General features: G+C 41.4%; 3 protein-coding genes and 1 pseudogene across 4 annotated transcripts; 2 read left to right on the top strand and 2 right to left on the bottom strand.

Annotated features, from left to right (window-relative positions):
- Window positions 1–5,063: 5,063 nt before the first annotated feature.
- Window positions 5,064–10,766, bottom strand: LOC100844999. 2 transcript variants are annotated; one of them, XR_001407323.2, is made up of 4 exons: window positions 10,198–10,766; window positions 8,349–8,440; window positions 5,977–6,185; window positions 5,064–5,602 (listed from the first exon to the last, which is right to left on the bottom strand). XR_001407323.2 is itself a non-coding variant. In XM_003573530.4 (3 exons), exons 1-2 carry the CDS (start codon window positions 10,661–10,663, stop codon window positions 8,373–8,375), a joined length of 534 nt encoding a protein of 177 aa, XP_003573578.1. In that variant the 5' UTR covers window positions 10,664–10,758; the 3' UTR covers window positions 5,064–5,602; window positions 8,349–8,372. The 2 variants fall into 2 exon arrangements, 1 of the variants encoding a protein (XP_003573578.1); XM_003573530.4 differs by lacking the exon at window positions 5,977–6,185 and having other exon boundaries at window positions 10,198–10,758.
- Window positions 10,767–10,908: 142 nt separating this feature from the next.
- Window positions 10,909–12,430, top strand: LOC112271647 (BTB/POZ and MATH domain-containing protein 1-like). Its single transcript, XM_024461381.1, has 3 exons — window positions 10,909–11,526; window positions 11,648–12,045; window positions 12,412–12,430. Exons 1-3 carry the CDS (start codon window positions 10,909–10,911, stop codon window positions 12,428–12,430), a joined length of 1,035 nt encoding a protein of 344 aa, XP_024317149.1.
- An 828-nt stretch (window positions 12,431–13,258) lies between these two features.
- On the bottom strand, window positions 13,259–16,817 carry LOC100844690 (DNA-directed RNA polymerases II, IV and V subunit 12). The gene is made up of 3 exons (XM_003573529.4): window positions 16,637–16,817; window positions 15,968–16,060; window positions 13,259–13,539 (listed from the first exon to the last, which is right to left on the bottom strand). Exons 1-3 carry the CDS (start codon window positions 16,677–16,679, stop codon window positions 13,517–13,519), a joined length of 159 nt encoding a protein of 52 aa, XP_003573577.1. The 5' UTR covers window positions 16,680–16,817; the 3' UTR covers window positions 13,259–13,516.
- A 6,194-nt stretch (window positions 16,818–23,011) lies between these two features.
- Window positions 23,012–24,492, top strand: LOC100839828 (annotated as a pseudogene).
- Window positions 24,493–24,992: the final 500 nt, after the last annotated feature.

The raw sequence follows: 24,992 nt of genomic DNA, 5'->3' as shown, positions 1-24,992 counted from the left end.
GAGGGCGAGGGGTGCCAACGAAAATAGTTGAGCTCGGTGCATGTGAAAAGGAATGTATTGTTAGAATTGAGTAAAATACTAAACCACCGGTCTAAAGTTTTTTTTACGGAATCCACCGGTACAAAGTCAGTATACATTTCGTACATTCTGAGCAGATTAACAGTTTGGTTCACAAACTTTCAAAACGCACAAATCTTATATTAAATTGGAATCGGTGGTGATGGATGGGCGTTGTTGGTCGGTGTTGGTCGGTGTTCGTCGGTCAACTTCGTTAAAATTATAATCAATATGCCACCACCCCTTATTTTCTTTCCCTCCCGTCTTATTCACGATTTCAGTAGCAGAAATTCTACGGTTTAGATTTACCGAAAGTTATCGTACGATCCAAATTTGTCACAACATAATACGAACAGTCCTAAAATAAATCAATCTCCTTAGCATGAAATTCAAAAAATTTCGTATCCATCTCAGTATGGAAATCAATCCGAATCCAAACAAAAAATCTCGGTATCAATCTCAGTATGAAAATCAATCCAATCGAAAAATCAATGTCCAGCTTGATACACTTTCCGTTGTTCCGTAGCATCGCACGGGTTCTTTTGCTAGTAAGATCTTAAACTGGGATAAATGATATTGTTTAAAAATACATGGATGGAAGGTACATTGTTTTGTTGCCTTCCTGCCACTTTCCGTTCCGCTTCACATTTGCAAATGCGTTCATTCGCGTAAGTGTTATGCCCTGTTAGGATCCGAGGTATTTTTATATTTAGTTTATATTTAAATTTTTCTCTTAAAAAATAGTTCCAAACAGGGTCTAAAACTAACAGTATGTTGATGGTTTTTAAAGTGAAATTATTATTTTTATATTTATTTTTAGTGCACATATGTATGTGGGATTTTTTTTGGATATTCTGAAATGTCTATGGTTATTTTTTTCTAGCGAGTGCGTCCATTTTTCTCTTCGGTCATTCTTTTGTTGTCGTTTTCGCTTTTTTTCTTAGCGTCGTGTAACTGATAAGTTTGTCCTATCGCATACGACAATACATAGATATTAGGGTTTTTGTTCCGTACAACGAGGACGTGATTTGCGTGGTCAATCTTTCAATTTTGTCGCTATATATGTAGTAACTCTTGATTTCGTTACATTTTTGTCGCTATGTAACGGTTACCGTTTGCCATTTCATAACTGACGACCAAACGGTGCATGCATTCCACATGTATGTTAGCGTCTAATGCGTTAGACCTTTAATGCGACATGACGTTACATTTGTCTATATAGAGAAATTTCACCGAGGTTTGTAAACTTAGCTGGTGAAATTAATTCAGTATAATGGCTAGAAAAGCTAAAACTAACTCTCTAAACCTGGCTAAGTTGTTACGGATAGTACGCGCCAAGCTAAGAGCATGGACAATGTATAGTTCGGTCAGAGATGGCTAAGGGGGGTCCCACATCCAAGGTTTCATCCTTTGTAAAAAGTCCACAACGTTGGAACCGGTTTCATTTGACACTTCTCGTTTTCCCTAATGATTCTCTTGTTTCTCATGTTACTGAAAAATAACTATCTCTGTGTCGACGTTAACAACAATCCGATCTGGCCACTGAGTTCATGCACACACGAGAGACGAGAAGATTTTCAATACATAACTATGATCATCGACCTAGAAATAACCCCCTTTTCCCACGGTAGACAACATAAGAAATGATTTCTTGCGAGGAGCTGATTCTTGTCAGAGGAGCGGCTCTAGCTAGGCATTCCATCTTAATGTTTCTTGGGATCTATAAGACCGGTTTCACACAATATTATTTTTCTTAAAACCCTCTCTTCTTATAACATTGTGGAAGCTCTCGGTTGCATAAAAAAACACAAGGCATGTTCTTACCAATACACCTGTATATTCCTCTTCATCCTTTTGTAGTCCTTACCCTGCTAACTTATGTAACTAAATGTAGCACCACATCGCCACCTCTGTGATTTGGAATTGGAAATGCCGACCAAACCTCTTTCTCCAATGAGGTTACAGTTGCAGATGACTTAAATACGCGACAGGGGCATTATAAGCGGCAGAGTGGCCTTGCCGATCCACTGAGATCCAGCCCCACACGTTGCACGGATTCGTCCCTCGGAAAAAAAAAAGAAAGATCAGAATCCAATGAACATGAAAAGAGAGAGGTGACAAATAACGGGGAGAATAACTTATGTACAAAAGAATAAGTTTCATAATGAGTAACATTATTGCGAGTTTTGTATTGCGCTAACTATATGTCACAGCATGCATAGATATAAGAAATTCATCCAAAAACATTTCCACAAATAATACCCGTTATGTCAACTTTGGATCGTGTGGGTCTGAATTGGGTGGAGCTGAGCTCACAGCTATTTTCATATGCATATATGCATAATAATTACATTATAATATTGAAATATTTCCAATAGATATAAATAATTATTACATTATAATAATATATATTAAGATATAAACAATATTTTAAAGTTATTACCATATATCTTTTATATGCATTAAAATATGAATTTTGTTTGATGTAGTAATTAGTAATTTTATCATAAATAATAAACTGTATATAATACATCACAAATAGTATTCAAGATATTACACAGGAAATCATAGACTTATCATTATGATATATCAAAGTACATATATGTAAACATATAATAAATAGTATAGTCCATCTTAAAATAAATAAAAGTATTATTACAAAAGCAAGGCAAAATCAAGAGCAATTTTAAATATAATATGTATTGTAAATATACTTTATATTTTTACATGTGTATAGCACTTGTATTTTATTATTATTATTATTATGAATGAATATTTAAGAACGCATACCTAAATACATGAGTGTATTTGTATATGCTGTAAACTTTTTGTGGACTTCGATCAATCAGAATTTAGAATTGACTTTTGTATCAACTTTAGTGTGCAATTCTATTGTCATGCAAATATTTGAAACGGAATTGATCTATTCTAATTCGTACGTATTGGATTAGAAATTAGAATTTTAATCCCCAATTCCCATTTTTCGATCTAAACGGAGCCTCAGTATTATTGCCTGCCTCGAGCAGTAATCATACTCCTTCCAAATTGGAGCAGGCGAAGCACCAGCCAACTCATTTGGAGAGAGAAAATAAGTCTAGAGATACAATCAATCATTTTAGCTTAATCATAGGAGATTAATATGATCTTAAATTATTTTTCTATGTGTAAACAGTTCAAACATCGTTCGGAGCTAGTCCTACCAGTACAAACTTATCTAACAATGGATGTCAAAATTGAATCTCAAGCTCATGTTCTCATCTCGTCTTGTTTGTCGTCTACATCTAGAAATTAACACTTTTAAGACTCTTTTGTTCATCATATAGACGCCTTTTCGATACATAGAAAATCAAGATGGAAACTGACGGAAGCTCCAAACTGCCAAGGGGTCAATCAGGGTTCTGGAGCTCACATGGTTCTTGGTGTGGGGCTAGCAGCACCACCCTCCCCTCCCTCATGCCTTTGGTTGGTGCCACCTAATTTGGCATCAACTTATACTGCGTGCCCAAACGCATGACATACACTCCGATGCACACAAAGAGTTTTGCAAAACTGATCCCAAAAAATGAGAGAGAAGAAACCAAGGCAGAACAATCTTGTATCTTAAGAAAGCAAAGCATCAGACAAGATATATTTTAGCTTTGTCTTTGGCTTGTTGATTTGGAGGAATGTAGACATCAAAGATCACAAGAGCCTAAATCTTGATGAAAGTTGTGATCCGGTGGTGATCTGAATCATGAGAGCTTTGTACTTGGTGAGAGGGAAGGCAGCTAGTAACCTTCTTTAGGCTCTTTCGGTCTCTGCGTCTAAGGGATACAGACGACGGCCAACTAGGTAGAGGTACAAATCTGCGTGTATAGACTGGATGCCTTAAACTAATTAATGGGCTCTTTTTTGGCTTTAAGTACACGGCACATGGTGAGTATTAGCGTGTCCCGGGGAGCACTTAATTGGTAATTATGGCGGTGTTAGTGACGGTATTAAGTGCCCTGCAATGCAAGCCTTGCTTTGCTTCTTTGCCTCTTCTGATCTGGTAGACTGGTACTTTTCCGGAAAGAGATATTGTTGTGTTGCATGTAGGGAGCAAGGCCATGCTTGTGCACACTGCCCATATGAAACAAGGAAAGCTGCCTGCCATTAGGTCACACACGCGACATCATCAATGAGCCTGCGGGGCTGTTTGGCCTGCCTGCATCACAAAATTAAGGTTTTGTACTAACCTGCTCCCTTTTGTCAAGAAAAAAAGGGATAGCTACATGAAGTAACTGGTAGTAACATAATTAAGGTTCTGAAGTACTTGCTCACGGCTAGTAAAAGTTACCACGGCAGTATAATTAACCAAACCACAATGTGCAGCATACCTGCCGTGATATAGTACAGTTGCGAAAATATAAACCAGTCAAGTAAATTGAGAGATTAGGGTTTTACAGTGTTATTGATTATATTATCTCTAGGTACAAATTAATTCATTTTATTTTTTTAAGAAATATGATAATGAAGAACTTGTGTAAAAATACTACAGTAAATAGAAAGTCACAAGTAATCTTGCACAGCTACAAATAGGTATATACATCTGTCAGCTACAATTGTTGTTGCTATGATCATGGAGCTATTAGCTCTACAGAAGGCTAATTAAAACACTTGCCATAATATGATTTTAGATTCTTAGCGTTCCCCTGCAAAGTTTGGTGCACACGGCTCTTAGCTCAGTCCAACCGCATGTACGGCATATGAAGATTGTCACCAAATGGCCACCGAGTTTGTGAAGATAGCATAATTTGGCTAAAAAGTCTAGACAAGAGGCACCCAACTCCCAACTCATGGATCAATGACCCCCCATTGTTCACTATTCCTTGTAAACGTTGTGGCCATATTTGCAAGCTAATAAAACCGACATTCTGGTCAATAAATAAATAAATACACAAGCCAACTATAAGAAAGGAGCTACTCTAGCCGTCCATTCATGTTTGAAACCCACAAGCCAATGTTTCAAACAAAGCAGCATACTATTTGAAATTGTCGCTCTAGAATTTAAATGAATACATGCATGTTCACATGACTACCACAGTTATCACTCTTAACAAACTAGAAATTGTGTTCATCTGAATATATAAATATAATATGATCCAGGGAAGCTTAACACAGTTTCATATGGTAGCTATACAAGATCAAAGAGGGGGACAGATGTTTGTCTCACTTTCTTTTTCTGTCCATCTCAATTGGCATGGAACTACAAGCCCTCCAAAATCCTTGCTAGAGTCCAGCCACAGAGTGGCTCTTGCTGACCGTTTGGAGAAACAAGCTTCCTGCTCCCCTCTCCTTTCTTATTATTACAAACGAAATTATGGCGCAAGGGCTGGTTGATACAATACACACTAAAACTTCATTGTGAAATATACAGTGTTACAATCTTCCTGCAGCAGTTGCAACAGTTCATCTTCAAGTGCGAGGGATGGAGCAATTAATCGACGCTGGGGTCCTTGCCTTCGGTATGTACATCGTTCACAGCAGAGCTATGCAACTCTATGCTGCCTTTTTCTGTAGGAGCCTGCACACAAGAATTGTTGTGAGCTCACTTATGATTTTGGTCAAACAGGTAAGGACAGCAGTCATACAGGCAAATTGCAGGAAGGAACAGAAACTATAAAACAAGGGTCAACAATCATCGGATCGAGTACTAAATTCGCTTATCAAATGCAATTTCATTTTCTCAGGGCCCATGAACATGTATCAGAAAGTTTTTTTCCAATTGAGAAAATAGACTTTGAAGATGCTAAGGATCATAACAAAATTGAAGATGAATTCACCAATCAATATTAAGCATCAGGGCTGAAAAGATCTTGTGAGAATGATCTTGCCACGAGTCAAGAGATAACCAGCCACAGCTCTGCCAATTGTGACAGTTGATGTGTGGAAGCTCACTTTTTGTGTTGTTTCCATGTTTGGAGTATGAAATGGTGGTCATCGCAACATCTTCATGAAAGTAGAGCAGCCATCGTTGCTCCAGCTTGATGAGACAAGATGAGATGGGTCCAGACTTATAATAAAAGGGCATGACAAACTGTCATAGTTACCCTGAAAACATGTTCAGTTTGAATTTACCCTGAAAACATGTTCAGTTTGAATTTACCCTGCAAGAGAAATATATATTACTACACATTAGGCCGACTCTCATCGGCCAACAGTTCACTACAATGTAAAAAATAATACAGTAAGAGGACAGCGATGCATGGAACACTAACAACAGGACACGCCATCGATTAGACGTAGCACCAATTGCAAGCAAGGTCATGTTTATTATGATATAAAGGGAGGTCATTGCAGATATTAATAAGGGGCGCTTTCCTAATGAAATACATATAGCAGAAATTCACTGCAAATGTAATGTCAAATGAAAATTTAGATCAGCGCTGCAGAACTAATGCCATTACTGTGCATTCATTACATGTCCTTTCATCAAAACATATCTTTGTTATGTAGTACGTAGGTGTGATCCTGACCAGATAAGTGCAGTGCAATACAAATAACAGAGATTATAACCGTGCAATATATAACAATGCTCTAGCTAGGAAGTCTAGGATGATGGTGGCCATAAATAAATCTCAGCGATTGTGGATACAAGACCGATTAGTAAGCAGGACGTGGGTTTGAGTTGTAACACCCAATCTACCTCAACCTGGCAATGCTACCCCACTGCTTGTCTAGTCACATCAAAGTCTGCGGAAAACTATAAATTTCGAGTGTCTCCTTTGTTCATAAGTATATCCATCACAGGCAATTAACATATATCACAAAGAATAAAAACTACAACTAAAATATCCACCCATGCAGTTCATATAAAGTCAATAGGAGATAAATTACAAAGACTCAAGAGACCAAAAGTTGACACTAAGCAGTTCTATACACGATATAGACCCAACTAGCAATTATGAAGATATGATGACTAATAAAGTAATAGTTGTGCAGTAATGTCAAGTGTTGGTGAACTATTACCTCCAATGCATGCAGGCATTACTTTGTGTAGCTTAATATAAAATCAAACCAACAAACAAAAGCAAAAGTGAGTGAAAGGGAATGCTCGGCCAAGTACACTCCAGAACCTTATAGCAGTAATCACAATTTAACGAGTAAAGATTAACTGGACACAAAATTCTTGTATGGATTACAAACTATTAACCAAACAATCTCAGGAGCACCACAGAATAGTCACCTTAGATTCTCGGCGACCAAGCTCAAGCACAACTGAGTAGTCTAAATGTGAGAACCATCAAGATAACTACTCGACTACGCTCCTAAGGTTGTTTGGTTCAAAATTTGTGATCCCTACAAGCATTTGGTGTCTAGTTGGTATTTACTCGTCGAATTGTGATTGTTGTTCTTAGGGCTCTAAAGTGAACTTGACTAAGTATTATTTACTCACTCTTGCTTTTATTTGTTGGTTTTGCTTGATTTTTAGGTTGCATGATAGGGAGCAGTTCATAGTTCATAATAGTAATCTATCAGCAATCCTATCTTGATAACTTCTAACTGGAGTCTTTATCACATATATTGAACAGCTAAGCATCGTATAATCACTTGGTGCGAACCTTTGGTCGCTTGAGTCGTGATACCTTGTGTCTTGGAACCTTATTGGGGTTAAGCCATGCATCAATATTTGAGCTATATTGTTGATTCTTTGTGATATTTGTTAATACTTGACTACTTGGTGAGGATGTCCCCATAAGCAAAAAAAACTTGGACGAAATTTATAGGTTTTTCTCTGACTTAGTGGTAAACTAGAGTCTAGAGCAGTGTTATATAGAACTGATTGGTGACCAAAAATTAACGGGTTAATTGTGCTGAGAAGTGACAAACATTGAACAAACATGTTAATTTAGGATAACTTCTGATGTTATTCGTTGGCCAAATGTGAAAGCACCCACCACCCTCTAGAGAGTGTAATTTAATAAACTGATCAAGGCCCATGTGTGGAAAATGTTTTACCACCACCTACGGTGATTCTCAAAGTCAATCACATCATAACAAGCTGCATTTAGCAGATTTGATGGCAAAAGAACTTATAAATGCACGAGTAGAAATGAATATTTTCAAGCAAAGTACTCCCTCCGATCCTAAATTGTTGTCAAAATATTACATGTATCTAGACGCTTTTTAAGAATAGATACATCCATATTTGGGCAAATTTGAGACAATAATTTAGGATCGGAGTGAGTAGCAAATAGTGGCCTATATGGGCAAAGTTCAACAGCAGTACCTAAATTATTAAACAAGACAATGACTAAAAAGCACCTTACCCCTGACAATGGAGTACAATGTAATCAGCTTTCTTCATCATCGGTTTGAGCAGCATCTTTCCTTGATCTCTTCTTTGAATGTGGAGATTTCCCTATGAACATAATTAATCAGGTGAGCAAATGTGCTAAATCTTTAGTAAAAATGTGCAAGAATATTACTACCATCAATAATAATTGGAACTACACATGGAAACAAAGAAAATATAACTAATACAATACCATATACATTGTTCATACAAAGGTATAATATTATCATTTGTGAAATGCATACATTTTTTTTTTTGTGATAGTGATTGAAGTCTCAAGATATACAAAAACAGGATAAATGTTTTTCTGGATGCAGAGTACTTATATAGAATCCAGATCAAGGGCTTATTCGGTTTAAAGGAAAGCAAAACATAGGAAAAGTGTAAAACATAGGTTTGTGGTACATAGAATGGTCTTTGTTTCATTCCTGTGGAAAAAAGAGGTTGGACCTAATGTTCATTTTCCTCCAAAAACATCGGAAACCAATACTAAGGAATCATTTTGCAACTTCCCTACAAAACGAATGCATCTACAGTGAAGTTTCCTATGGAATTCTCAATCCTTTGAATTTCCTACGAAAATCCTACAAACCGAATGAGAAAATGGTGGAAACAATGCGCCGCATTAATTAGCAAGGCTTTCATCAATCATATACAAAGAAAAATCTAGGACCTTTGCTAACAGAAATAAGCTATTCATGATTTAAGAAAAATGCAAAATAAAAATCAACTATCATGGTTTAGTGTTTCACTCTTTTATTAATAGACAAATGAAACTAGAGAGATATACAATTAGCAAACATCAATCACCAAATCAGGAAACTATTTGTAGAATATTGTTTCATACCAGACTACAGTAGTAAATTGTAATATTTTTACGCCATTGCTTGATTAACTAGCAAATAAAACAATGAAGCTCTACAAAAGAGCAAATGCATAACCTCAACTCCAACAATTTGTTGTGAACTGTTGTTTTAAAAGTGAGTTACAGGTTGCAAGTCAGTAAGCCTAGAACAGCATACCAAACATGACATACAAATAGAGGAATATGATGACGTAGCGCATAAGATTGGTTAACACAAGTCCCATATAGACAGTTTGGTTAATACAAGTCCCAAAAGCACTAATCATGCAATTTTTAGGACAGAAATAAAAGAATGGCGATTACCAGTAATGGAAATGATGAAAGGAAGTGAAACAAAGTGAAGGAATATAAGAAGAAATAAAAGAATGGCGATTAGCAGTAATGGAAATGATGAAAGAAGTGACACAAAGTGAAGGAATATAAGAATAAGTTGCAAAGAGGATAAAGCCAGTGTTGAGTACACTCACTTTTGTGCTCTACCAAATCAGAATGTTCTCAGGACAACAAACCTAATAGTTAACCTTTTTTCCGTTTCATTTATCTGGTTATCTTCAATATTAAACTTTCGTATGTGGTAGGAACCAATGACATTGACAGTGGAAGGCGAACAACTATCCCATAATATATGAAAATAAACTGACAAAATTCCACAACACTACCATAGATGCCTAATGATCCAATTGCTTTGTCGTACATTTCACTAGGGCTATAGCATAAAATGTGCAATTATTATTACTCCGTATTATTTTGACCATTGATAAGGTGTAGCTTAAATAAATCTGACAGTCCGTCTCCAATTCAATAAGGAAATGGACGGGGTGTGTAAATGTTCTTGACCGGATCCACCATATTAATCAACGAACTTAATTGCACGGATTTCACATACGGGCACTGCTGAAAGTTCAGATTTCTCAAGTATCCAGAGTTGGAAATGTTAGCCACGAGATCTCTTCTTCACCTTCAACGAAGTAGGCCGCCGACGGCCAACCCCGGGCGGTGGATAAAGACAGCTCCTCCTCCTCCGTCATGTGGACAAAGGGCTCCGGCGCGTACGCCACGTCGCCGGAGACGCCGACCCCGGACGCGGCGATCCGGCCGACGAGCTCGGCGACCCCGTGGGGGCGCCGCAGCGGGGGCACCCAGAAGGACCCGTTGGGCACGAACGGGAGCCAGTCGGGGCTGGCGCGGCGGACCATGACGCCGTGGATGGCCTCCTCGAGGCGCCGGATCCCCACCACCTCGGCCGCCGGGGATCCGCCGCCGGCTGTGGCGGCGGCACCGCCGGCGTCGTCGTCGGCGGCGAGGTCGATCTCGATGAACTCGACCTTGTTGGCAATCCCCCGGATCGGCGGGAGGAGGAAGACCGGGGAGGCCCCGGTGGCCGGCGTGGGGCGGGCTAGGGTTTGCGCTAGCAGGCGAGCCATCGGAGCCGAGGACGAGGAGGCGGAAGCGGGGTGAGATGGGGATAGGGACGAGGAGATAGGGACCGGTAGAGATGGATGCCCGCCGTGGGTAAGACTAGTGGTACTGGATCGAACCCGCAGAGCCGTCGGATGCGCCTGCCATGGATGGACGGCCCAGAAACCTTTCAAGCAGCATAGAAAGTCTCGGCCTTCCTTCCGCCGCCTTCGTTCCATCTGCAATCTCGCACCTCGGTCGATCTACATCCATGGCGGCGGCGGTGGCGACGGCCAGGAAGACGTTGGAGATCAAATTTCACCGCTTCAACTTCAACCCCTTGCCCTTATTCGTCATGCAACCCAGCCCCCCCAACCCCAAGTGGACCAGCACGGAGGTCTTCGCAGCCGGCGGCTACGAGTGGCGCGCGCACGTCGTCCGCAACCTGCAGAGCTACTCCGCCGCCGAGCAGAGCAGCACGGGGTTCTACCTGCAGCTCGTCACCAAGAACGCCAGGGCCACGGCGGCCTTGGAGATCTGCCTCCTCGACAACACCGGCAGGCTTCTCCCGAGGAAAGCGCTGTGCATGACGCCCACGGAATTCGACTCCACCGATATTGCTGCTGCAGGGAGGACCGGCCGGAATCACACGCTAGGAGCCTTAGTACCAGACTCTCATCTGGACATGTCGTTGTTCGGGTACCTAGATCTCCCCCGCGACCGCCTCCTGGTCGAGATCACCGTCACCGTCTTCTCGGACAAGCCGCCGTCAAAAACCTCCGCAGCTGCTGGTGCCATGCCGCCGTCGGACCTGATGGAGCAGCTGGGCGAGCTCTTGGCCACGAGAGACGAAGGCGGCGACGTGGTCTTCTCCCTCGAAGGGCAGCCCGTCCGCGCGCACCGGGGCCATCCTCGCCATGCGATCCCCTGTCTTCAAGGCCATGCTCTACGGGCCCATGAAGGAGAGCAGCGGCAGCTTGCAATCACAATCAACTCTTCTTCCGCCGCAGAGCATCGAGATCGAGGGCATGACGCGCGACGTTTTCGAGGCCCTGCTGGCCTACATCTACACCGACTCCCTGCCCGCCGGAGCCGGAGACGAAGACGCCAGCGGCGGCGGCGGCGTGATGGTGTGGGACCTGCTGGTCGCCGCGGACCGGTACGGCGTGGACAGGCTGAGGGCGATCTGCGAGCGGCTGCTGTGCGGGAAGCTCGACGTCCAGAACGTGGCCAGGTTCCTCGGCGTGGCTGACCAGTACCACCTCCACGCGCTCAAGGAAGCTTGCATCGAGTTCATGACTACCTCGGCTAGGATGGACGAGATCGTCCAGACGCAAGAGTACGCGGAGCTCCGTGCCAATCGGCTCCATCTGTTGGCGGAGGTGTTGGAGAAGTCGACCAAGTTCCGGTCCGCGATGTTTAGAGCCAAGCGCAAACATGGTTCATGTGCGCAAATCGTCGAGCTTCTACGGCAAAGAACATATTTCAGGATTTTTACGTATTTTTTTTACTAACAGTTTATAAGAGGTCTTGGTAAACACCGTGTCGAACGTCTTGTACTTTGGAACATATAGTGATTAGTGAGTACTAGTTTCAACGTACAGTAGTGCTCTAAAACATAGAGTGCATTCCGATTTTCACCTGGTATTTGTAAATGCGTGATAGTGTTTGGCCTGTTTAAAATTTTGTACGCAGTAGCATATGCGCATTTGACCTAAGTTGTTACACTATGTCAAAGTTTATTTATTTTAACACTTTTGTTCCGTTCTAACAGGTTGGTCCCCACCCATTAGGGGGTGGAGATAAGGGGGGACTTTGGGTGTGTTTGGTTCTGCTTTGCTTTTTCTGCTGTGGAAAAACTGCATTGCTTTTTCTGTCGTGGAAAAACAGAAAGCATGTTTGGTTGGAGCAACTGTTTTTGCTTTTGCAATGGTCTAAAAGACTACTTATATGCGAGTTGATCGGAAATCGATGACCTTCTCGCCCATAATTCAATCAAAAGATGTTTGGGGCAAACATTACTTTAGTAACAATGCAACAAACTATACCATTACAATTGCAATCCACAAATTAAAGTTAAGAAAAACATACACATGAGGATTCAGTACAGTCCAATCCACAATTTAAATTGCAATTTCAATCCACAATTTTCGAAAACTCATCTAATCTAAGTATTGGTTAGTCAGATCATTGAACAACAACTCGCCCCACTCTGTCGAATTTCTTCCCTGATTAGGCTGACGTGACGGGTGATTGGGACGCCAGCTTGGAATAGACGTGCAGGATGTTTTCTCCCTAACCAACACATTTAGGCTGCTTTTCCAACTGCCCAACACAGTTCGCATATGGCAGCATTGGCTCTAGGGTTAAAATCGAAAATGAGCAGTTAGTTAACAAAACTCGAGTAGTTAACAAATGAAAATGTCTCTTTTTAGATTTGATCACAAATGAAATTCTTGATTTTGGTTTTTGTTCGGATGGTTCCAGTTCACAACTGTAATGAGTGCCCTTTGTTCGCTCAGTTAATATTTTCGTGTTTGGCAAGCACTAATGTCGCAAAGGTCAAGATGGCTCCCGGGGTGTTCGTCAGTTAACTGCAGATGGCATAGACACTACAGAAGTTGACAGTCACAACCAGCTGAAAGAAATTACGACAGTTTGCTGTTCTTCAAATGTGGATGCTGCTTGACACGAGAAATTCACGTCACATGAACAAACAAACAATAGAAAACCTTAGGTGTGCATTATCTCAAATCTCAAACACAGTTGGGAGTTTTACGACTTCAACCTAAAGTCCAGTTCATGGACGGACACGATCAACCATCAAACTACAAGTCTTGTACGGAGTATCATGCATCCAACATTGTAGCTTTCTCTCTTCAGCGGGCTTCATATTGAACAACTGTCAAAAAGGAGATGTTTAATCAGAAACTGCACACTGCAACACAGCAAGCTTAACATCATGCGCTGCAAACGGTATTTAGTTTGGACTCAACAGCTCAAAAACTGATGTCAAGTAGCATCATCAACCATTCGCCATATATATTTGTACACTTCAGCAATCATGAAAGATGGTTTTGAAGTTTGGCTTAGCTACAACTTTAAGTGGTTCCTATGTGTTCTACTGTGTTTGTCAAATCCACACAGGAAGAAGGCTTCGTTCTAATCGTGGCACAAATTGCACCAAGGAACCAAAGAATGCAAACCTAAACCAGAGATACATTTTCATGAGGGAAAAAAAAGGGATGTCTGATAATAAGACACCTGATTCGACCCCCAATGATCAATTTAACTTTTGCAAATTGTTATTTCACCAATAATCACTAGGCCTAACCGAAGTCCCACGATCATGCTTCTACACTGAATTTGTATCTTCTCAATCTCCACCCTCTCCAATTAAACAAATACTAATAATATGCAACAATCCACTTGCCCTATCCCACAAATCCCCATTGACAGTACAGCACATTCCTTCTATTAGCGTGTGATGTCAGGTTGTTTGGGAACATGTACCGGTTACAAATATTCCCTATGTTTTGTATACTTATATGGGCTTGCAATAGCAGGTTCAATTGTTGTCATTGAGAGGACGATTGTGAAAGCAGGTGGTTCACATGAGCACAAAACAAGCACCGGACGCTTCACTTTACACACCATACTCAACACAGGTAGGTTGGTAAATGAACAAGTTTAATGATGAGGTAATGAATAAGAATAATGCAACAGGTATTGCAAAACCTTGTGTGTCTTGCTTAATATGCATGTGATGAGGTGCTAACATCATCATGTATACAAGAAATCAGGGCATAAATGATAAATGTTAGAAATTTCGGCCATTTAGTCTGATAAGTTGTCCTGGCTGCAAGCTAAACAATATGGTGCTGATTGCTGAAGTGATTGTTGATGAATTAAGTCACAATCAATTTGACAGTCCAGCTAGATTTGAGGTTTCTACGGAACTTTTAAAGAACCCGTTAAACTTCCGTGAAAAATATTATTAACCTCATAAAAACAGCGTTTAAAGTGTGACAACATGCAACTTCAGGATAGGATACATTTTAAAATTTAATGGTGTTACGCAGACTTTATCCAAGATTCAGGGGATCGCATGGTCTCTTTTGAACCTATAATTGTCATATGGATCTTCATTCTAGCTTAAATACGCAACAAACTAATTCACACGAAATCTGAACCATACGCAAAATTTATATGCACTTCACTGACCATAAATATATGGGACATACTTCTAAGTCATGTAAATCATATATATTCCATAGCATTAAGCAGCTGTTCTCTAGATCTCTACAGAGAAAAATGCATGCCATGCTGATATGCTTACCTATAATACATCAGTGCTACGAACCATAAGAAGTCTATCAGATGAGCAAAAACTAGTAAGGTCATATATGTTTCATGGATATTGTAGAACTACACTGATTTACATTCCTAGTCTTAGAATCACAGGCAATAGAGCAGAGAACATATCATACATGTACACAGAGCAGGGTGACTAGTCAATTGCAGTTTCAGCAAGTGTAATAACAATGACAGAGTAAGAACACGATGAAGTCAACAGCCCCAGCCCCTAATCACTCATGCAACAAATATAATGCTTGCAATTCAACATTAACATAAATATTTGCACGGGCCAAAGTACATTTTTTAATTTTACAGACATTTTCAGCAGAAACACTGGAGTAACTGTATGACATATGGATACCAGGTCTGATCATGTATACAAGCAGATGAATAGATGATGAATTAGAAGTACTATCGTTTTCTTACAACATCTTAATTAGTTAATTGCTTCCTGTTAAAAAAACAACTTATTTGTACAAATGGTGCATACTAAGAAGAATCTAACAGCAGCTGGGACCCCAGAAACACAGTCCGTCCGAGTCACAAGGGCTGGCATCTGTGATAACTGATAACTGGTAAACAAATTCTACTTCCAAAATTCCACTGTGACCCTGAACTTCTCATAGAAACAATAATTTCGGTTCAGAAGACCTTAAACAAGATTTATAGATCTTCTGAGATGTCCAGATAACTAGTGGTAACCACATCTAAAATATAATCTTACAATAACTGAACATACAGTCCTTCAAATTAAAATTAAAATAACGTGCTTGCGCAGGCAAAATCATATCTAAATCACATTCCTTTGATCCTATCGACCCTCGCGTATATGATGTATTTCATTATACATGCCTCCAACTAGATTGGAATATAACCAGTGCGAACATGAACAATCAACAAAATGAAACCACAACACAATGGGAAAAAAGAAATAAGCAATTTATAAGAGAATGAATAGAACATGGCCATACTTCGGCGTGTGCGCTTCTTGTACAGGATGCGATAGCCACACTCACGACACTGTATCACATCTCCTGACTTCAGCGTGTTCTCAGCTCCACAATCTGGTGAAACACATAGAAATTTCACATTAACATATGGACAAGGAATCCAATTCTTTATACTGCATAAACTACAAGCAGAACAGCTGAAACCGAAGTTAAACAATTTCGTTATTGTCAGAGGCAAGAACAAGTCAGAGTCAGGAAAACGTGAAATCAAAGGAAGACGCTCTTTTACTCACGAACCACCCAACTGTGAAATCTAAGGCAGACGCTCCCAGCAACTTTGGTTCTTCAAGGCAGACGCTGGTTAATACAGCCATAATAACAGAAGTTTCCGCAATTCAAACATCGCCTGATGATCCGATCAATTCTTCTACACAATACAAAGTATCCGCAAACGACGTATAGCAGAGGAAAACGGGAAAATCCGCCACAGGCGAACTGACAACCAAATCCCGATTTAGCTGCAAATAAAAACCTGAAACTGGTTCCATAATGGTCTAAAAATCCCTAACACGTCCTTCATTAGGGATCCCCTCCTCGCCCCGTAATCAACCCTAGGCAAAGGCTTAACAACTCGGCAAGAACAAATCGCGAGCAGCCAGAATATATAGATACATAGACAGAGAGGATTACCTCCGCAGAGATAGCTGACGGGTTCCGGCTGCTGCGGATCCATCGGAGGGAGCTCCTGCGGAGTCGGCGAAACGAAAAACAGCTACTCTGCCTAGTTACAAGGCGGCGGCGGCGTGGGGAGGGGCAGGGGGGTTCGGCGGGCCGAGGCTGCTGGTTTCGATTCGAGGACGTGCTAGGGCTTTTTTAGGATACTTTCATTTTTATTTTCACGGAGTAAATTCCAATTTCCTTCCAATTTTAGGGAGGCATTTTTATTTGTTAGGCCATTTTAGGACACCTGACTGGCAAAGCGGTAATGCTAGGCAAAGGGCCGGGCTTTTTTGGGCCGCCCCAAAGCACGTCCCCACACGGATTTTCGGGCTAGGCACGAGGCACACAGTAGGTGTTTTTTTTTCCATTCTAGGCACGTGGGCCGGCCCAGGCACGAAATAGCCGGTCTGGAAAGCACGAAACATTTCGGCCCAACAGCTCAGAATACCTCTCCTAAGTTTTTTCAAAGAGAAAACAGCCCGAATATTCTAAAAAAAAACAGCCCAAATGGTCCAAAATAGTGGGTTCCACCCTTCCCTTCGTTTCTTTTTCTACTCCCTCCGTCACGAAGAGAGCAGTTTTTTTAGACAACCTGAACGACCAAAATAGTACTTCGCTTGCCCCAGTTTATCTAAGTAAGGACAAGTCCATCTCAGCAACTTAATTACCCTGCCAACAACCCTCCTCGACCAAATTCAATTCTTAATTTATTCCTCCGTCCAACAAAGGATGTCTCAACTTTGACTAGAGACATTCTTTGTTGGACGGAGGGAGTAACATTTCTCAATGGTGAATAGGGGTACCTAGATGTGGTTATGCTACAGTTCAACGTCCTTGCCCCTTGGCATTGCCTAAGTAGAAGATCTCACTTTTGTGCAAATTTAGTTTATGACCAGATAATTGTGTTTGAAGATCGATAGGATTAACTTCATGCTAACAGCTTTTGCGAAGTCGTGTTCCAAAGAGATAATTGTATCGTCATCACATTGGAGAATAGCCCCCTCAATTACCAGATAACGGATAAGTCCTCCAACTTGGACGTCTTCCTTTGCATGGGCAATAAGAATAACCAACATTTCAGTAAGAACAGTAAAAAATAAGTGGGTGGTCCATTTTCATCATTTGTGGACAAAACCTTTCATTATTACGGCCTGTTGCAATAAAGGTCATTTCATCTTATCATTGCCTTTCTCGAAAGTCAATTTTGAAGAGGACACCATCCAATTTCTTCATATATATGAAGTTCATGGATTGTTTCATGAAGAACAACAACTCTTATAGGATATGTTGTCCAGGCATTAACATCGGGCGTCTGAGTAGGTCTGATCACTGAGTGCGCAATCCTAGTCACACGGTTAGTGCCCACCTTCGTCTTCGTAATAATTTTGAAGCTAACACTCAGCAAGAAAATAGGTCGGTACCGTTGAATCTAAATCGCATCCTCCTTCTTGGGTAGGAGGGTAATGACACCAAAGTTCATTTTAAACAACATCAACATTCCGGTCTGAAGCTGAGCAAAAAGCGCCATTAAATATCGTTTTACAACCTCCCAATTTTTTTGATAAAACTACGTAGGAAACCCATCTGGTACGGGAGCTTTATTATGTGCCATATGTAAATTGGCTGTACTTCCTTCTTGGTGAAGTCGGCAATATGGATTGCATTTTCTTCTGGAATTAATTGCGGAATATCCCGAGTATGATCCTCAACCAAAGAGAAATATTCAGGACAGGTGCCTAAATAGTCTCTTGTAATATTTCAAAATATTGCTTGCAAATTATCCTGCCCAACAATAGTCCCTTCCACTTGCTCCAATTGAAAAATCTTTTTTCTTTTTGTGCTTACAATTTGCAATAAAATGAAAATATTTTGTATTATTTCCCCCATCCTGCACATGTTTTACCTTGGCTCTTGGAGCCCATTTGATCTCTTCATCCCTCCGGAGTCTAGAGACAAACTCACTGGCATCCCTTAAAGTGACTCGGCAGTATATAAAGGGGTCGATTCAGATTTGATATCCAAACATCAATAATTCTCAGTAAACGACCCTGCTCTTTCTTGTAAATGCCACTATGGTTTTTCCAGAGTGGAAGCGACGTAGATGCCTAATTTTGTTTTGCCACCGCTCGATAGGAGTGACAATAGGGGTGGGCATTCAATCATGACCGAAAGTTCAATCTTGTAGTTTCGGGTTTTTTTTCTTTCCGATTAGGTCTCTAAAATATGAGACCCGAACTTTACACTAAGGACTTTGCTTACCCGAACTTTCAGTCATGACTGAATTTTACAAAGATGGGTGATAGCTCCAAAACAAAACGTGATTCGATACAAATTTTGGCAGCATTTCATCTACATTTCTGACATAATTTTTGTATCAAATTTTCAGAAATAATATATAAGCAGTTCAACATAACAATGTATCAGTTTGAAAAAGATTGACTTATTTTAGGCCAACCAATCAAAAATAAAGTCTCGCACATGGAGGTGAGCTCACCTGATGTCCTACAAAAAAACTACTCACTCCGTTCCTGAATACTTGTCGTGGTCTAAATACTTGTCGTGGTTTTAGTTAACGGAGGGAGTACCAGTTTAGCACAAGGTCACAAAAAATAGATAACAAATATCAATTGGCACAGATGCAACCATGCAAATATAAGTGCACATCGGAACTGTATTGGAGCAAAAAATGGAAGATATACATAAATAAATTATGCCAACTCTGTATTACTTTTGATATAGCGATATGTGAGCGGTTATTTAACTCTTCCGTGGACTCCATGACTCCAGCTTCGACTCTTTTTTGGATCACAATAAAAATATAATGAAATCTGGTTGAAACTGATAGCTCAAGATGGTAAGAACTTTTCAAATGTTCATAATATTTACCATCTTCTGTGCAAGAACTTCTAATGCGCGACTGTGCTTCAGACTGGACAAGGCAGATTGAAGACGCCATCTAATGCGCGACCCCCCCCCCCCCCCCCCCCCCCAAAAAAAAAGTTAGTAGTAAGAAATGATGATCAACAGAGGCAAGGCGTTACTTTTCGACAAGGATGTCACCCAGTTTCAAACAAGCCCGCTACCTTCCAAACAATCAATTGTTCAGAGTGTTTGTAGCGAAACTACTTTTTTTGCAGAATGTCTACCACGGATGCAACCCAAGGACACATGCTTTTTGGATGGGTTTGTGAATTTCAATCCAACATTAAGGCAATGGGAGTCAGCATGAGAATGCGGTAAGAGGAAAGGTGGGTTCTGCTGATTGTATATTTTACCATTTATTGTGATCTGTAGTTCGCCGTATCACTCACTGTATCTGTCTAGGAGTAGTTTTTACTTTGTGGTGTGGTACTTCCAAGAAATACCTGTTGCTTTTGTGATTAAAGTACATGCTGTTGTGAACTTACAATGCAGCAGTGTCAAAATCTCTCATGTCTCTTTACGGATGTTTTCTGGTGGAACATTAATAAATGGAGCATGTTATACTTTTCTGTCAAGATGCAGTTATGAATTGTATACATATTTCACGTTCTGGGTCTCCTGGATCCATACTTTTGTATAAAAATGAATATGCAACGGAAAGATTTTGACCTGTTTGGTTTTATTTTCTAAGTAGTAGTGATGGTGGCGTCCTGTTCTTCCGAGGCTGCTCGAACTGCAGGTGGCAAACCAAGGACATAAAATTTGGGCTTCAGTGTTTTTGAGTACCAGTAGTAAACTAGACTGCACTGTAGGGATTTCATATTTCCAGTCATAGTGGGAAATAAGAGCCAAATTTATTTTTGTTGTCGTAGATTCGACCATACGTTTCAAATTTTTCCCAAATAATCATTTCTCTCTTGTTTTGAGTATTGTGTATTTTTCTCTCCAAATTATTCACTCTTAATTCTTTATTGGCTCAAGGAGAATAGACCTCTGTCCAGGCTGGAATTTTTCTTCAGTGAAGGTTGAACCCATAGCATACCGGACTGCACTAATAAGAGCATCAAGGAGCATACGAAAAATACAGTTAATGCCTCAATGTAAGGATGATATCAACCCACAGGACCTGGACATAAGAACTACTCCCTCCGATCCATAATAAGTGTCACTGATTTAGTGCAAAGTTGTACCAGGCTTAGTTCAAAACTGTGAAACTCATTTTGGATCGGAGGGAGTACATAATTAGCTAGAAGCTTAATTAGGTCGAAACATCACCCGCCTTTTCGGTTTCTTTGCTTGTGCACCATCGCTGGCAAGATTAGATGGCGGCAACTCAGTTCTTGTCTCTTCTGCAGGCCTGTACCCAGAAAACCTGTAATATGTTGAGGGTCCTGGTCAAATGCTGCAATTCAAAACAAATAAAGTTAGCTCTAAAAAGACATAAATAAAGGGTCCATGGGAGAAATAGAAAGACACTGAAGGAACACAAACCTGTTTCATGATCCAAAATTTAAAGTTTCTTAGTAGTGGGTTCTGATTCAGTTTCTCGGTGAGCGAATGTCAAATTGTTCTATTCATGAACAAGATTTATCATGCAAAAACATCGATATTACCACTACATAAGCAAATTATCAATCGAAATGGAGAACAAATGAATCTATGAGGTCTGAATCTGCGAGTCGAGATCTGAAGAACCAATGTGAAAGCTGCTGCATCGAATGCCAGAACAAATTACTAGTAATATATCGGGTCTAGTTAATAAAAATAATGCTCTGGATGACAAACTGTGGTACTTCTTTACCTTCCTCCCTGATTTAACACAAACCTCTCTTTCCCTTTTAACATGTTAGAATGATTTCCAATTAGCAATGCAATGTAAAAAGTATTTGAGCACTGAATTAACATGAACCTCTGTTTCCAGCCTGGTAACATGCCAGAATATCTGCAACACACATGGCCATCTCATGATGCAATTGATACAATTTGTGTATAATCAAATTCATCTCAGCAATGTAGGAGCATACTAACAAAAGAGAATATAGAGGAGAAATGGATCAGGGTTTAGGTCTTGTACCATGTGGTGTGCCTTGTCCAAGTCTGATCCATGGTGGCCTGGTCGATATGCGCCTTCTGCTGCGGATTCATACTCACAAGCCAGCGCCTCTGACACCTTGTGGATCATCCACACCCTGCAGATGACCACATTGGCGATTTGCCTCCGCTTTACAGAATCTCTGGTCTCCAGTTACTCTACAAGAACAAAAACAATGAAAGACAAGATCACGACACTGGCAAGATCAGTAATGAGGTAAGAGGAGCCACATGTTCCAGCAAAGGGTGGGCTGATTCAAATGTTCGTCACAAAGCAATGGACTTTTAACATTTTGCATGTATCATATGAAGTTGATATCTAAACTTGTACGTACAAAGACTAAAAATTTCAGATGCCAAATTGTTCCACTGTACTACTTGCAACGTTTCTTTCTTTTTTGTATCAAAATCAGTTCTTTCCATGGTTTTTTACTTTCTATACATGATCTTTTCTAAATTTCTGGAAAACCATTTGATTTTTGTGCAACAACTATGAACAGAACATGCAAGAGTAATCTTCATACACCAACAGACCCAGATGGGATTTCCAACATCCTTAGACAATGGGAGATGTCAATTATAATCAAAGAAGAGCTGTGTGACATAAATGAAGTTTTTTTTTCTCAACAGGACAGCTGGTTAGCCTATACCATATACCATAAGAGACTAACAGTAATATTGCTAGCATGTGGTGCATCTTTATTGATGGAAAGCTCACCTAGTTTTACCACAAAAACAGTCCTTTAACAACCATACCACTGCATTCGGCAGCTCAATCTTAGCATTGCTGCTTGGGGATTAAATTAGCCGGACAGATGCATAAATTAATAGAGAGATAAGTTTCAAGCCGGGAAGTTTACCCATGCCAGGCCAAGAGCTCCACCTCTTCGTGCAGCTACATGTACCTCTGCAAACAAACAATATCACACCAAATTAGCCTTGTCCGGTGCTCGCAAATACAAAACAGTCCCTGGGGCCCGAAGAAACATCTTTCTGTAATAATAGGATCAGGAAGGAGGGGAAAGAAAGCAGGGGGAGTGGGGAGGTGCCGAAGAGGGAGTCGGGCGGCGCTCCAAAACAAGGGTTGGGCGGCGCCCCAAACTGGAGGGCTGCGAGGCGCTGGATCGGGAAGGATGGGAGAAGAGAAAGCAGCCGGGACGGGGAGCCGCCGGAGATGTTCGTCTCGTATTTGGATTCAGAGGAGAGCGCTCCCACCGAGGAGGAGAGCGCAAGCGCGAAGGAGACGGCGGCGGCAACCTGGCGGCGAGCCGTTTATGCTCCATGGCGGCGTGCGCAGGGGAGGTCGGCGGATTGCTTGATTCGGATCGGGAGGAGGGGCTTGCGCTCGTGCGGGCTTGCTTGATTTTGATCGGATCAGATCGATCGGGTAGAGGGGAGGGGGCGAAGTAGGCCCGTAGGCCGTAGCCCACTAGGCTCTCTGCAAAACGAAACACAAGGCCATAGCCACGCTAGGTCTGTGTCAAACCCCCCTCTCCCCCTATCGTCTCGAACCCTAGCCCCCCTTGCGGCGTGCCGTCGGCTGCTGCCGCCGTTCCCCTCCGGCCCTCCCCATTACACCATCGCAGGTGTCCGATCTCGGCTATCGCCGCGGGGGCCTCAATCTAAACCTCCGACCCACCCCTACAAGGCCACAACCGTCCTCGTCCCAAGTCCCAACCCCGACAATGGAAGCATCGAATACAATAGCCTGGTTGCCGTCGGGGTGCACCCTTGAGACGCCACCGGCCACGTTCGCATTCAAGATCACTGGCTACAGTCTGCTCAAGAAGGAAGTTGGCAAAGGCAAATGCATCATTTCCCCCGTCTTTTCCGCCGGCGCATACCAATGGCGCATCCTCTATTTCCCCAATGGAGACATCAATGAGAAGAGCGAAGGCTACGTCTCCCTCTACCTCGGGCTCTTGAACAAGCATGCCGAGGTGAGCGCTCGCTGCGAATTTAAGCTTATGCATCAGGTTACCGGGCAATCGGTTGTGGGCACAACCATCAAGGCTGGAACAGTATTCGATGGCGCAAAAATAATTCAGGGCTATAGCACGTTCATGAAGATCGGTGGTGAAGAAGAGTCTGCATACGTGCGGAATAATCACCTTGTGATCGAGTGTGTGATAGAGGTTAGTAAGGAAACTATGGTTGAGCATGCCATCCTTGTGGTCCGTGTTCCGCCGTCTGACATGTTGGATAATCTTGCAAAATTGCTGGAGGAGAAAAGAGGAGCAGACATGACATTCACGGTTCAAGGGGAGGCTTTTCCTGCACATAAGGTTGTGCTTGCCATGCGATCGCCTGTCTTCGACGCCATGTTCAGATGTTCTATGGCCCGATGGGGGACAAAGGGAGGCAGGACATAACCATTGAAGATATGCAGCCTGTTGTTTTCAAGGCATTGCTTCATTTCGTCTACACGGATTCAGTGCCTCCCATGAAGGATCTCGATGATGGTGAGAAAAGGGAAATGGTTAAGCACTTACTCGTGGCTGCACATAGGTATGGGATGAAAAGGATGAAGATGATGTGTGAAAGCATTCTTTGCAAGAGTCTTGATGTCGAGACCGTGACTACCATGTAGCTGATCAGTACCACTGCAAAAATCTTGAAGGTGCTTGCATTGAATTTATCAGTGCTTCCAATAGAATGGAGGATGTGATGGCAAGCCAAGAGTATGCGCATCTCAAGAGATCATGTCCTGCTATGGTAGTTGATATGATGGAAAAAGTAATAAAGCGTCGCACAATTTAGTTTTGTTTGTTCTGGGTGAACTATGAGTAGTTTAAACTTATCAGTTGATTGTAGCCGCTTCATATGAACCATTGCTATATGTCGTTCAGGTTTTAGGGATCACTAGGTATTGACTTAGTGGAGATGTTTGAAAAAGCAACTTAAGTCTTGAAAGTCACTCTAGTTGATACACAATCGCTTCAAAAAAGCTTATCTTGTCCTTTATTTTTCAATGATCTTTTGAAGAAGTGGTTGTTAAATGTACTTATTGCCATAGGGCTAGTTCTTTTCGGCTCCTGGACCGGCTTCTCGGAGAAGCTGCCCTCCTCCAGCTTCCTGGAGAAGCCGCCACCTAAATTTGATTAGGCTACCAAACTAGTTTGGCCTAAACTACTTTGGAAACCTAGTTAAATCTGAGATGCGGCTTCTCCAGGAAGTTAGGTGAGTGCATTTTCTAGGAGAAGCCGGTCCTAGAAGTCAAAAAAAACGCAGCCTATATATAATGAATATTTTCCCATTCTAGTATGTTTTAATCTGCTGATTATGGATTCTCCATTTGTACCAATCTGTTCAT

This window comes from Brachypodium distachyon, chromosome 3 (genome assembly GCF_000005505.3).
Source record: "Brachypodium distachyon strain Bd21 chromosome 3, Brachypodium_distachyon_v3.0, whole genome shotgun sequence".
NCBI lineage: Eukaryota > Viridiplantae > Streptophyta > Magnoliopsida > Poales > Poaceae > Brachypodium > Brachypodium distachyon.
This window is presented reverse-complemented; position numbering and strand designations above follow the sequence as displayed.

Bases quoted from the DNA above. Each gene is read 5' to 3' on its own strand.
- LOC112271647 (XM_024461381.1), top strand. From the start codon at position 10,909: ATGGCGGCGGCGGTGGCGACGGCCAGGAAGACGTTGGAGATCAAATTT. The intron at 11,527-11,647 runs GTCCGCGCGCAC...CTTCCGCCGCAG, and splicing joins TCTCCCTCGAAGGGCAGCCC to AGCATCGAGATCGAGGGCAT.
- LOC100844999 (XM_003573530.4), bottom strand. From the start codon at position 10,663: ATGGCTCGCCTGCTAGCGCAAACCCTAGCCCGCCCCACGCCGGCCACC. The intron at 8,441-10,197 runs GTGAAGAAGAGA...TTATGTTCATAG, and splicing joins GGCGGCCTACTTCGTTGAAG to GGAAATCTCCACATTCAAAG.
- LOC100844690 (XM_003573529.4), bottom strand. From the start codon at position 16,679: ATGGATCCGCAGCAGCCGGAACCCGTCAGCTATCTCTGCGGAG. The intron at 16,061-16,636 runs GTAATCCTCTCT...GTGTTTCACCAG, and splicing joins CGTCAGCTATCTCTGCGGAG to ATTGTGGAGCTGAGAACACG. The intron at 13,540-15,967 runs GTATGGCCATGT...CCTTTTTGACAG, and splicing joins CAAGAAGCGCACACGCCGAA to TTGTTCAATATGAAGCCCGC.